The following is a 13,181-nucleotide window of genomic DNA, read 5'->3' on the forward strand; positions in this document are numbered from 1 at the left end:
TATGGCATTTGTCTTCCATTATATTTCATTGTCTGCACCCCCTCCTCCTCCCTCCAAAGAAATAAATCACATGAATTTGGAAAAATGATGAAATCTGAGTTAATTAACACATGAAACCTATGTTAATTTAACACTGGCTGTTAACCTGTCAATACGCAGGGTCCTCCCTGTCGATTGGCTATGAGATTACAGAAGCTGATAAGACAGAATTGCCAAGATATGCCATGCTACATAATTCCATCATTTCCCCATGTCGTTCCATAACGCCCCAGCCTCCCAAAAAAGCCAGTGCAGACACATTAGGAGAAGGCCATATCCGTAAGGATTCATTATTATTATTATTATTATTTATTTATATAGCACCATCAATGTACATGGTGCTGTACAGAGTAAAACAGTAAATAGCAAGACCCTGCCGCATAGGCTTACAATCTAATAAAATCATAGTAAAACAATAAGGAGGGGAAGAGAAAGCAGTTTACAGAAAGCTCTCCATGAATCAAGCAGTAAATACAGACTATAAATAGATGTTCAATGCAGAATGTAACTTAATGAAGAGATGTATACTGAAAGCTACCTTTTAGCATTTCAAATGCATGGTCTGTCTAAAGCTATCCTAGAATCGTCTGCTTTATTTTCTGGATGTGTGAATAATTCTCTGGAATTGTAGATGTCGAGTAAGTCAAGGTGTAATCCAGAGGCTTGCACCTCATTGGGGGTGTGTGGGGTGTGTGTTAGACTTTGGGGAGAAATTCCCTCTCATCTTCTCCTCCTCCCCCTTCCCCCATGGAATTCCAACAATGCTTAGCAGCTGTGATATTAACAGCTCCATTTAAAACTCATTTGCCTTTTGGGAGGGCAATTATAGAATAAGGGAAAGCGCGTATGTGCCTAGCAGCCATGCCAGACTGTTCTTTGAGTTGGTTTGTTTTTAGTATAAGAGTTTAAGGGCAGTATTCAAGGCTGGCAGTCTGTTGGCACCAATCACATGGTGCTAGTGGGAACAACTGCTTGCGCTTAATAGCACAACCCTGGAAATAAGCCCAAATTCGCACTTCCGGAATGAGACACATGAGTGGAGCTTTCTTCCAAGATTTCTGTTAGCATGTGCCCTTCTGGAAGCACTAATTCCGGCTCGTTTCCAGTGTTCGAGCCATGAAATATTAGCTACCCATTTGCTCTAGCAGCTCTTCCTGCTAGCCCACGGACAGCGTTGGATACTGCCCAATAAATGTAAGTTGTTGCTTCTGTGGGGGGGTAACTGATAAGGGATTCTCTCTAAATACTCGATATATACAAGCGACTTTGCTGAGGCCTAAGTAATATAGCCAGGTGTAAGGACTTGTCCAGAAATAAAGCGTGACGGCATGTTTTTCATCTTTCATAGACGAAAAACGCAGATTACTCAGTCAGGTTGTCCGACCTCAAGAATCGCGCTCACTTAGTCCTACGCACCTTTCAGAAGACAAGCAGAGCCGATGGAAAGAGAGCGACCGAAAGCCGGAGAGAAAGGACAGCTCCAGACATTGCGAGGAAAGCGACTTCAAAGAGCGGGGTTCCTCTGGGGACAAGCCGCGAGAGCAGCGAGAGGGCAATGAGAGCTCCAGGAGCAGCAGGGCCCAAGAGACTGTAAGTACTCGGGCGTCTGAAGAACGGGAGGCAGCTGACCACACGCACGAAGATAAGAAAAAAGTGAAAGTGCAGAAGAAGACGGCAAAGAAAAAGAAAGACGATGACGTTGGGTTAGAGCGCTACGTCAGTGAGCCCGCCCCGGAGAAGGCCCAGGTCTTCTCTCCGAAGAAAGTGCAGAAAAAGAAAAACACCGATAAGAAGCGCAAGAGATCGAAAGGAGATTCCGAGGCTTCTGATGAAGACGGCGGCCCGCACCAGAAAAAGAAAAAAGGCCCAAGGACTCCCCCTGTAACCACAAGGGAGGAATTGGTGGAAGCTGTGCCCGAGAAACCTGTTTTAGTAGAGGTTGCCCCCAAAAGGGAGGACACAACGTTTAGTGATTGGTCAGATGAAGACGTCCCAGAACACAGAGAAACTATTCTGGAAAGAGGCTCTGAGGAATCCCATAGAAATAGCCGCCGCACAAGGACGGAACCTGTGGAAACTGTCCACGTTGTCGAAGAGCCCCCGCCCATCAAACCTATTGAACAGAAGCGCAGCAGTAGCCTTTGTAGCAATCGAAGCCAGACCTCAAGTAGACTCCGGTCACCCTCCAATGATTCTGCACACCGGAGCGGAGACGACCAGACGGGTTTGAAAAAGATCCTGCACAGCAGCTCTAGCGACAGAGAGAGAAGGTGTCTAGAAATCTCCGGAGAGCGGAAATCAAGAATCGATCAGTTAAAACGGGGGGTTCCCAGCCGCAGCACTTCCTCCGGTAGTTCTGGTTTCATTGTTCTGTTCATGCAAGCTGCCTCTGCCTGCTTTTCTCAGGTTCCCTTCTCCCACTCCCACCCCTAGACACGCACGTCATACCCCAAGGGCTTTCTCGAGAGTCTCCCAAACCCTCATTTGGCTTCCCCAGCCAGGACGCTTGTGGCCTTTTGTGCCATGGTGTAATACAATCCATAGTCTATAGCGTACTAAAGTTTGTCCCTTCGTAGTTACTGTCCCCATTGGTAACAGATTGGAAGAATCGTCACGGCAGCTACCAAAAGAATGGCACATTAAACATTAAAATAAACTGTTAACACATTTTCTAATCAGGGAGCATATCATTAGAGCAGGTATGGCGAACCTCTGCTCACAGGGCCTCCATTTCCATGCCTGCAGCATCTCTTCCTCAACCCCACCCCCCTGCACCACAATTAGGTTTATTAAAAAGCTTCCATTGATGTAATGGAGGCTTTTTAAGAAACTTCATTGCTGTGGGGGCTGTTAAAGCTGGAGGGGGAAGAGTTACCTCTCTCCATGCAGGCTGTGACCCCCCCCAACACCAACACCTCTGCACAAGTTTAAGGCTTTAAAAATGCTTTTATTGGTGCCATGGATAGGGCAAGGAGGGGAGGCAGCTGGGGAAGGAGGGGGGGGGAAGAGAAAAAGAGTGAGAAGAGAACGGGGGAGAAAATGAGGAGTGGGGGGAGTGAGTGTGAGGAGAGGAGAATGGATGGATGGGTGTGAGTGTGTGTGTGTGTGTGTGTGTGTGTGAGAGAGAGAGAGAGAGAGAGAGAGAGAGAGAGAGAGGAGGGGATGGTTCTGACCAGCCACCATTAGCATGTGACCCCTCACTGATTTTCCCTGAAGGGACATGGCCTTTGGGGTGATAAAGCTCTTCACCCATGCATTAGGGTCTATGTCTCATTGCAGCTATTTGGATCCTTATGGAACCTTAACCTTCCCCTGTATTCCAAGGGAATGTTGTTACAAACCTACCATATTCTGCTCTTGCTGGTGAGGGACAAGTACCTCCCTATGGCAAAGTGTGGGAAGATGTAGTAAATGCGTAGCTGGATCAGTTGTTTCCAAACCTTCTATACTCAGGGAACCGTTTTCAGGTTGACTAATCTGCCAAGGGAATCCTCCCATCTGCCACAGTAGCCTAGTGGGTTCTAGGACTCAACATATCGTATCCTGGTTAGTAAAGCTGCACTTCTGTCATACTTTCTCAATTCAGCTGCCCTCAGGAACTAGCTCCACAAGCCAAGATATCAGTGTCCAAGCCAAGCACACAAGGGAATAAGAAAGGACACGAAAAGGAGCACGCAGGCACATGGCTCGTTCTTGGGTTGTTTCAAGGCCTTCTTCAGGGGGTTGTGGGACGATGTCTGCAAAGACCTTCTTATCAACAGAATCTCTTTCTCTGATGGTTAATAGCGCTATTAACAATTAGAGAAAGACAGTCTGTTGATAAGATCTTTGCAGACATCGTCCTACAACCCCCTGAAGAAGGCCTTGAAAAGGTACAGGCCGAAACGCGTTGGGCTTTACAACCTACAATAAAAAGTTCAGCATCCCAAAAATTAGTTTCTCCCTTCTTTTCACTTCATTGGATGCTTTTCTCCCCCTGCTTTTGCTTTCGTTCTTGGGCCAACAAACCACAGTTCCTCAGTCCAGAACTGTGACATAGGAAGTTATCTCCATGGGTAAGCCTTTTTCTTACGTTCTAACCTGTTCCTTTTAATTAAAGGATATCAGTCTGGTTTGATAGATTTAATCATGTGTTCCATGTGCAGCATAGTTATACAGCCTCTTACTACTTGATTCAGATCGACAAGATTCTAGAAGCCACAGTTCGAGGCGAAGTTCTCCTGAGTCAGATCGCCAAGGCCATTCCAGATCTGGGTCCTTCGATAGCCGGGAAAGAGCGCAAGACAGAGACAGACACGATCATGATCGTGAACGGGACCGGGATAGACGAGAGGGGAGGCAGAGAGATTGGGACCGAGATACTGCTAAAGACTGGTTGAGAAGCAGAGACCGGGACAGAATTCGGGAACGAGACAGACAGCGGGAAAAACGAAGAGATATAGACCGTGAAAAAGAGAGGCCAGTTCCCGAGAACCCTGAAAGAGACAGAGGCCTCAATACTTCCTCTCAAGCAGAGTTATCCAAGCACAATGAAGCAAAACCAGGCAAAGAGCATCAGGAGTTTGAAGTAATCTGCCTGGACTCTACCTCCCTAGAGAAGGAAAGGCTGGATAAAGACTTGGGATCTTTGCAAAGCTTTGACGACGGGATCGAAGCTGAGAAAGTGGAAAACTTAGAAGGTGAACATGTTGTTGGTTTATTTTTGCTCTCCTTTAAACACCACATATCTGAACAGGTTTTCTTGGTGGACAACTGAGAACTAAGTGTTTCATCTTTTCCATATTCAGCCATTCTAACCTTGGCCCCATTTCACACCTAATCCTAACAATGTTGCTGTTGCCAGGATCCCCAAAGTTGTGGGGGCCTCTAGGATATAGTGTGTTTGGTCTTCTTCTTCCATGAATACCCCCAGTGTAAATTGTATCTCCCCAAAGCTGTTAACTCTGGAGTGGGTTGGCAAGAGAGACACGAGCAGCATCTGAACCTAAGCGCAGTTTGGTTTAGGGGGTTTTCATCAGGGGAAGGACTTAGGAGGCAATGATGAAAGCTGTTTCTCAGCATTCTTTCCTTGTCTTCAAAGCAACCCCCATTGGGCAGCTAACAAAAACTCAAAAGATCTAATTGCATCATGTCTAGTTTCACTGTTAATACTGTAGCAAAAGTGCATTTGAACTTTGGGAAGTGGAAAGTTTCCGGTCAAACACTTAATCGTTTTTGAAAGACCTCCCCAAATAAATGTTATCCACCTCACATGGCTCTATGGTTTGAATCCAAAGGTGCTATCTCTTTAGATGAGGGGGGATGGTCCTTGATTTTTGTCAATTCTGCCTTCCTTCTGCAGCCCCCCACCACCACCACCACCACTGCCATTCTAGACAGTCCGTCAAATCACTGGAGCACTTTTTTGGGGAGGGCACAGGAGATTGTCGTGGGAAAGCTCTGTAAGTGGAGCTCTCCTCCCAGAAGTTAGGATCCAAGCTCATGCCTTGAAAAGTCTGCATTTCATTCTCGTTCAAATTGGGGAGCTCAAGAGGGTTTAAACAGGCATGTCTTTTCCCCACTTTTCTCTCTTTCTGTAGGTGGAGGTGATGAAGCCAAAATAGATGATATGCAATCCATGGGATCTGGTGCAGGAGAATATGAGCCAATCAGTGACGATGAACTGGATGAAATTTTGGCAGGTGATGCTGAAAAGAGGGAGGATCAGCAGGATGAGGAGAAGATGCCAGGTAAGCATGACAAGATCCCTTTTTGTCGTGGGGGGGGGAGGGGGGCTAAAAGAAAGTCAGACTTCTGTTCCACAATTACACATTCTGTGCCAAGAAAACGTAAATTCTACACTCCATAGATTACACATACTAAACGGCTGATACCTACACTGATTTGGTAATTTTGCTTAATTCTGCACCTGCTAATCCTGAGAATGGGGAAGACACTTTGTTGGATGCTGCTGTTTTGCATCCTGACCCCTGGAAAACTTCCACAGTTCACCCTAAGAACAGTATGAAAATCAGATCCTGGTTTGTAAGCAGTACTTAAACCAAGGCTTCTTAGTTTGGAAATCATGGGAAACTGTGTTTTAAGAAACCGAGATGTTTCCACCAAAACTAGAGCCATGAGCAGAGGGGACAAAGAGGGAACCTGCATAAAGGAAACTCTCCTTGCTTCTCATGAAGGAAGAAACTCCTTTGAAGTATTTTTTTATTGTGAAACTCCAACCATACAAAACGGAAAAGGAAAAAATTGTAGCTGCATAAATTTCAATTTATCAATTTCAATGTATGCATATGGAATGCCTCTGTATGTTCATATATTTTCATCAAGGAAGAGACTTAAAAGACTGTGCTCTTCTCTTCCCTCCTCTTGTGCTAGACGTATAGCCAGCAATTGCTCTTAGTGCATTCAGAAATAGACTGAATGGAAATAATCAAGGCTCCAAATTCCTAATCCATTTAAATGATTGTGATAGATATTCATTGTATGTTAATTGCTTGAAGGAGCACCTGTTGGGTTTTGCTCTGCTTGCTCATGCCGCTGAGCCAAGTGATTTCTTGTTTATATGTGTGTGCAGATCCTGTGGATGTAATCGATGTGGACTGGTCAAGTCTTATGCCGAAGCAGCCGAAAGAGCCACGAGAGCCCGGGGCTGCTCTTTTAAAATTCACTCCAGGTGCTGTTATGTTGAGAGTTGGCATTTCTAAACAATTGGCTGGCCCTCCACTCTTCAGCAAAATTAAAGAAACGTGTCAGAGAACGTTGGAGAAACCGAAAGGTAGTTCACTCATGAACTAGCATGCCTTTTCAGCATTGCATTGATCTTTGTTTTGTGTCTAAGCATGCAGCCACGCTTTAGAGGGCTGCGTCAAAATCAACTGTCTGACACATCCATTCATAGTTCTGGTAGCAACATGTCCCTCAGAATGGTGAGTGCTGTGTGTGTGTGTTTATGAGTGTAAGAAAGGGTCATAGGAATCTAGTGAAACACTGCGTCTTGACCCCTCTAGGTTTCTTGAACATGGCCACCTAATGGCAGGGATTAAAGGCAGGAATTAGAAAAATACCCCTAATGCAGAACACACGCACAGAATGGACTAGGAAATAAACTCATCTGTTTTCTATTTCAAGACTCAATCAAATAAATGTATTACGGTCATAGACCAGCAGATTAAAAATAGCTAGAAATACAGTAATTATAAAAGCAAGATACAGTAATTATAAAAGCAAGCCAAATTAAGAACAGGGAGACAAGAGTCACTAACCGACAGGTTAAAATAACTACACTTACAACTATTATGAAAGCAATCCAGTTAAAGACGGGGGAGCAAGAGTCATGTATCTGAAACACAAGATGTCATAAACGCAATAGTAATGAATGGTGCCTCTATAAAGTCTTGCTATCCTTGATTGATCATGATTTTTCTGTAGGTGATATCAATTGCACAGAATCTTGCTACATTGTGTGTAATCTGGGTTCCGATCTGATAATAGGTATTTTAAATGAAATGCTTCAGATCTCCCTGGTTTTTTTTTTAAAAAAAAGAATTGGAGTAATAAGATCTTTGCGGAGGTTATTTCAAGACTAATGGAAACAATTGATCCCTAAAGGCAAAAGTTAAAGCAAACAAAAAACTACAACAAATGCACAGAAACAAAATAAGGTTCTTAATGGTAGTTGTAATATTTGCTATTTCATGTCTATATGTGCATCTGTGTGCAGCCTGCTCCCCACCACCATCTGTTGGATGACTTAATTTTTTATTTTTATTTTTATTTATTTGTTACATTTTTATACCGCCCAATAGCTGAAGCTCTCTGGGAGGTTCATGTATGACCCAGGGCATGATCTCCCCCTGCACCCCAATTGTTGAGCGGGAAGTGTTGCAGGAATTGGGTGTCTGTATGTGCGCCATGTCGCATGTTATTCTGCACATGTCACCTGGAGGAGTGGGTGGGGAAGAACCTGATCATAAAGCCTGACTTAGGTATACAGAATTTCTGGACAGCTGTTACGTAAACCAGTTCTCTACAAAACATCCCATGTGTATCCAAGGGCAAAAGAATGGAAGCCCAATTTACAGCACTAAATTGGGCTTCTGCTCTACTGGCACTTGCCGTATATTTACATTTTAACACCAGTGTGACCAAGACATGGAAACAAGAATATGGGGGGATGAAAAGGCACAATACTACGGAAAGCACAAAGCTTGATTCTTAATTACTGGGGTCAAAAAGAGCAGGGGGCTTACGTTTGGCATCCACTCCAGTAGTGACCCCACTCCTATAGAGAAAAGTAAAGTTCTATTTTGCTTTAACAGTATTGCACTACATCATAGAGTAAAGTCTGCCTTTGCTTGATTAACTCGGATCAGTAAAAGCTAGCCTGAACAAGGAAATCTTGTCTTAGCACTATTGAACAATGCTCATGTTCTGTATAAAGCACTTCAGGAGTCATCACTTGAGATGACCTCTGTGTCTTCCATCTGGATGAGATGGAAGAAAGTCAACAAAACCTTTTAATAGCCTACAGATTTTTATATTTTGGATCTTCTAGAAACAGAAAACAGTTGCAACTGGTAAAATAAACTCTCCAATTCAGGCTGTATTCAGGTGTTTCCAATTACTCTTCTGCACCATTGGGACTGTTGCCTGCAGAAAGAAACCTTTTCTTAGAGAAACATGAGCCTGCAGGACTTCATCATAGCTCATTTGAAATTTATTTTTCATCGTTTTGGCTTTGTTGCTTTCTGTATACAAATTCAGCGGTAGAGAAATTGAGCTTAACTCCACCTCGTTAGCAAAATAAGGCAAGAAAGATATTTGATCAATTCTTTGTATCTTCCTCATCACTTTCCCTTCCAGAGTTAGTCTTTTTCCCAGTTATTTTCTTGCCTGAGCTCATGAATATGTGCGTTTACTTCTCTCCTTTTAGAGAACCACTTTTCTACCTTTGCAACTTCACTTCCATCCTTGCTTGTTTTAATTTCTTCTCTTCTCCCTCAGAGCCTTATTTTCTTTCTCAAAAACAACAAACCATGCTTCCTTTGCCCACTTTCTTCTTCTTCTTCTTTCCTCTCTATCCTCTGGCTCCCTTGAAGAAATGCTCAAGGGATAAAGCTGTCAACAAAGCCTGGCTTGAAGTTGCTTTCTCTCTTTCATCGTTGAAAGAGCTTTGTTGCTTTCTAGACAGAGGTGGGCTGCCTTGGCAGACATTTGGACCTATTCCTTGGAGAGAAAAACAAATGCTCTCTACAATTTCTTCCAAGATAATGATGCACTGCCTTGCACCTTCTGTTCCCAGCAGGTGCATGGCACAGAATGATGATTCCAACTGTTTATTTTGGAACACTGTGAAACTCAATTGTGTTTGCCAGTGGTACAGGTTCCACCTGTCCCCCTGCAACCCCCCCCCCCTGCTCATCCAAATCTGCTCTGGCAAGTTGGGGATGGATTGCAGGGGTGAGGAGGAGACAGGAAATTCCTTTGTGTACATGTGTGGGTGTCAACTGCTTGGGGTTCCATTGAGGCTTAGCAAGAATTCCTCCAGTGGGGAAATCAGCAATAGTGAATGTGTTTCCCAGAAAGCCACCTTTTACCACCACTTGCAGTCCAGCCTCCCCTGCAAAGGGGTGAGTGGATTGGATGTTCTATGATGACCTCCCAATTCAACTGGGGCAACAGAGATGATCAGTAGACCATGATAGAACTCTGGGCTGACTGTGACTACCCTAGAACACACCCCAGAATGCTCTGGGTGTCTGCGGCAGATGTCCAAGGGTTCCTCGGCATACATATTTATATGAGAAAGGGTTTCCTGAAGGCAAAAAGTTTCAAAACTACTAATATATATGTGATCTGTGTAATTCCATTATAATACATATTGTGTCTGTCAGTTACTTGTTATACTTAGTCTATTTTGAATAGTATCATACGAGAAATACTTTATTTTTCTAGAAATATTGTACATGCTGTTGGTATTTCCTCCAAAAACCATGGGGTGGGTCCAAACTTACCCTTCTGCAAATAGAGGGGCTCCTTCTATACATTTGAAAGGCTTTTGATCCAGTGCAGGGATCCTGTTGGCAGAAGTGGGGAGGAGTTCTTATGTGGGGCCAGGAGCTGTGAGGCCAGCCTGTGTGTTCCACTGCTGAACTGCAACATTTGTATTATTTATTACACTCCCAATTAGTCTTTGCACTTAGTAGATAAGGTGTAGTGGTTTTCTTTGGGCAGTTTTGATAACATTTTTTAACTGAATATTTGAAATAACGCTAGGGTGAAGTGAGAGTCTGATATTCTTTCTTCTATGCTCCTTTATTTTCCTCACTGTACCCTTTCCTCCTTCTATTTATTTCTAGCAACATGGTGGACATCTGCCTGCTTTCCCATAATCTTCTCACCCATTACTGCCTCCTGTTGCTCTCTCACCGAGAGAGCTGTTACCTCTGCGAACTTCTCCCTATCTCATTCTATCTCGCTTGCTGTCCTCAATGAACCCTGAACACCTTAGGAGGCAAATACTCATTACTTTCGTTACCGAATAAAGTGCCATGTATATCAGCATTGATTTATAATATTGTCTTACCATTCTAAAAGAACTTTATCTTTATGCTACTTCTTTGTAGATGCAGAGAACCTATTTGAACATGAATTTGGGGCCCTGAACATGGCTGCCCTACTGCGAAAGGAAGAGCGAGCTGGTCTGCTGTGTAATCTTGGTCCTTGTTGTAAGGCCCTATGCTTTCGGAGAGATTCTGCAATCCGCAAGCAGCTAGTGAAAAATGAAAAGGCAAGTGCATATGACTGTCAAGGAATCATCCCCCTTCCTTGTCCGGATTGGAACTCATGTATAGATTGACCTTCCCTTGTGTTCAGAACCGGGGAGATGGCAATGGGTAAACCACATTGATGGGGATGTTGTCAGGGTAGTCGTGATTAGCTTTTGAGTGTTCTAGAATTTCTTGGAGCCTATAGCTACTGACCATCAGCTATATGATTTCTGAAGTGTGTAACCGTGAAGCTTTGCCGTGGGATTTCCTGCAATAAAGAAGTCTCCCCTGTCGCTTTGCCAGAACGTGTGCTTGCCTGAGGGACTGGGAAACTTGACAGTGACAGGCCACTGCAACATGTGTGTTTGACACTCAGTAAATCCAGAGTGACTTGGCTTTTACTTAGAGATAGGTTTCTCTTGAATCCTCCAATTATACAGGTAGAATGTATTTCATAAACCATTTAATCAAACTTCCTCTGCAGTAGGTTTTGCCCATTTAGTTTTTAAACCTTTTATCTTTTAACAAAGCAGTGGGAAGTTAATAAATTAACCGTTAGTAGAGATTGTAAAAATCTGGGGTTATCGTGGTGACATCTCACCTTAATGCCTTTTTTAAAACCTCCATTCTCGTAAAATAATTCTCTTGAGTTTAAAATGACTGTGAAAGTTATCATTTCCAGAAGTTCTGTTAAATACTCTTCTGATATCATTGTGCTCTTGTGTTGCTTTGCACAAATACAGCTTTTTCCATTTCAAATACGTTGCTAAATTTCCATTAAGCACAAGAGCGTTTGATGCTTTGGTTTCCAGTAAATTGGGTGGTGTATATATGGTTCGAAAGGAGAATAGAGGCTGCTTCAAATGCTAGTGCTGTATAACATCCTTAGGTTTGTAGAGTGCTATCTTCTGAATGCAGCCATGACTAACTTGCAATTGTTCTCAATTCGAACAGGGCACAACAAAACAAACCTACACAAATCCTCCTGTGGTGGACAATGAGTTGCTGCGGTTGAGCCTACGGTTGTTTAAACGCAAGACGATGCGCCAAGGTCCTGGACAAGAAAAGACAGAGGGCGCTAAACTTTCACAACCATATATTCCAGAAATATGCATGTCCTGAGCCAGTGTCTCCTTGGCCACAAGCTTTGGTCTTTTCGCTGTTTGAAAATCTTGATGTTTCCATCTTTGTTCCCTTTAAGTATGACTTTGCTGGAAGATGAAAATACTCGTGTTTACAGATTGGGCCAGTTTGGATCCAACAAGAAGCGGGAACGAACAAGTGCGCTAGCGGACATTGCCTGAACACTCCACTTGGCACTTCCTGCCTGTGGGAAACCTCGGTCGGTGGTTTGTTTAGTGCTTATGTCTATACTGGGAGCCGTGGCTTGTTGCTCTCCTATAAAGCTGGAATCATAGGCTGACGTTTATTCTTGGCTTATTATTCTGGTTTGTTAGAAGAGCAACATCCCAGTTTGGACATAACATGAAAAAGCACAAACAGAGGTTAGGAAGAGCCAATCCCGCTGGCTGGAGGAGCGAGGTGGGAGAGGGTGCCCCAGCCACGTGCAAGTTCCTGATAAGCCAGAATTCAGGCTTATAATGTCTGAACCAGCCCATTGAGAGTGTTATGTGGAGTTGGAGGGCTTACAACTCCAACAAGGAAAGTAATTTGGTGTAAAAAATCCAGATACCATTCTGTCTAGTTCACTGCATGTTTTATAACATTGAATTCTAACCACAGATCTTATTTAATAACTCACTTGTATGTAAGAGTTTGAAAATGCCCATTTTTGGAGACCTGTTTTATCACCTGCCATTAAATTTTTAAGAAGAAAACAGTTTTGGGTTTTTTTCAGCTGCCTTTAAACTTCTGCATAAAGTTTCTTCTGTAAAATATGTTTGTCAATAAGATTTTATATTTAATGCTAAGTTATGCCAGTACCTCATCCAAAAATATTCCGATGAAAAATACAATGCTTGGTAACGACATGCGATCAAGTTTTCTTGATGTGAGATCATTGGATCCAGACTTGAGCTCAGTGGAGTTCCACTGGGGCTAGAGGGAGTTGATGGGGCAATGGCTTTTTCCAGCTGTCTCTGCCCCCATGGTGTTGGGGGCTGAGGGGGAGGGGAATCTTGAGAAAATCGCCAACCCCACCACCTCCCTCCAGTGGAAAGTCTGTCCTAGTTCCCTCTGCAAAGGAGTAAGATATGGATCTCATGCTGTATTTTTAAGTTAGTTTTTGGTTGGCATACTCATTTGAAAAATGTCCTGCTGATACCAGTGAAAATTATCTGTCAGATTATCTGTTAATCGTGCCATGTTGTATGCAGTGGCTCTTTTTATAGGTGCAGCATGAATGCGTTGATTTTG

General features: G+C 43.5%; 1 protein-coding gene across 5 annotated transcripts in view; it reads left to right on the forward strand.

The window, feature by feature from the left end:
- ZC3H13 (zinc finger CCCH-type containing 13) overlaps positions 1 to 13,181 on the forward strand; it is a 225,033-nt gene that overhangs the window by 39,553 nt on the left and 172,299 nt on the right. For 3 of the 5 annotated variants that reach the window (XM_063125254.1, XM_063125255.1, XM_063125256.1), the window contains 6 exons: positions 1,388 to 2,389; positions 4,218 to 4,718; positions 5,619 to 5,768; positions 6,611 to 6,811; positions 10,662 to 10,825; positions 11,760 to 12,643. In XM_063125254.1, the coding sequence (XP_062981324.1) occupies positions 1,388 to 2,389; positions 4,218 to 4,718; positions 5,619 to 5,768; positions 6,611 to 6,811; positions 10,662 to 10,825; positions 11,760 to 11,927 (2,186 nt within the window). In that variant the 3' untranslated portion in view covers positions 11,928 to 12,643. Of the gene's footprint in view, positions 1 to 1,387; positions 2,390 to 4,217; positions 4,719 to 5,618; positions 5,769 to 6,610; positions 6,812 to 10,661; positions 10,826 to 11,759; positions 12,644 to 13,181 lie in introns of those variants that run through there. The other 2 variants (XR_010025398.1, XR_010025399.1) reach the window with 2 other exon arrangements.

The sequence above is a fragment of the Elgaria multicarinata genome, chromosome 4 (genome assembly GCF_023053635.1).
Source record: "Elgaria multicarinata webbii isolate HBS135686 ecotype San Diego chromosome 4, rElgMul1.1.pri, whole genome shotgun sequence".
Lineage (NCBI taxonomy): Eukaryota > Metazoa > Chordata > Lepidosauria > Squamata > Anguidae > Elgaria > Elgaria multicarinata.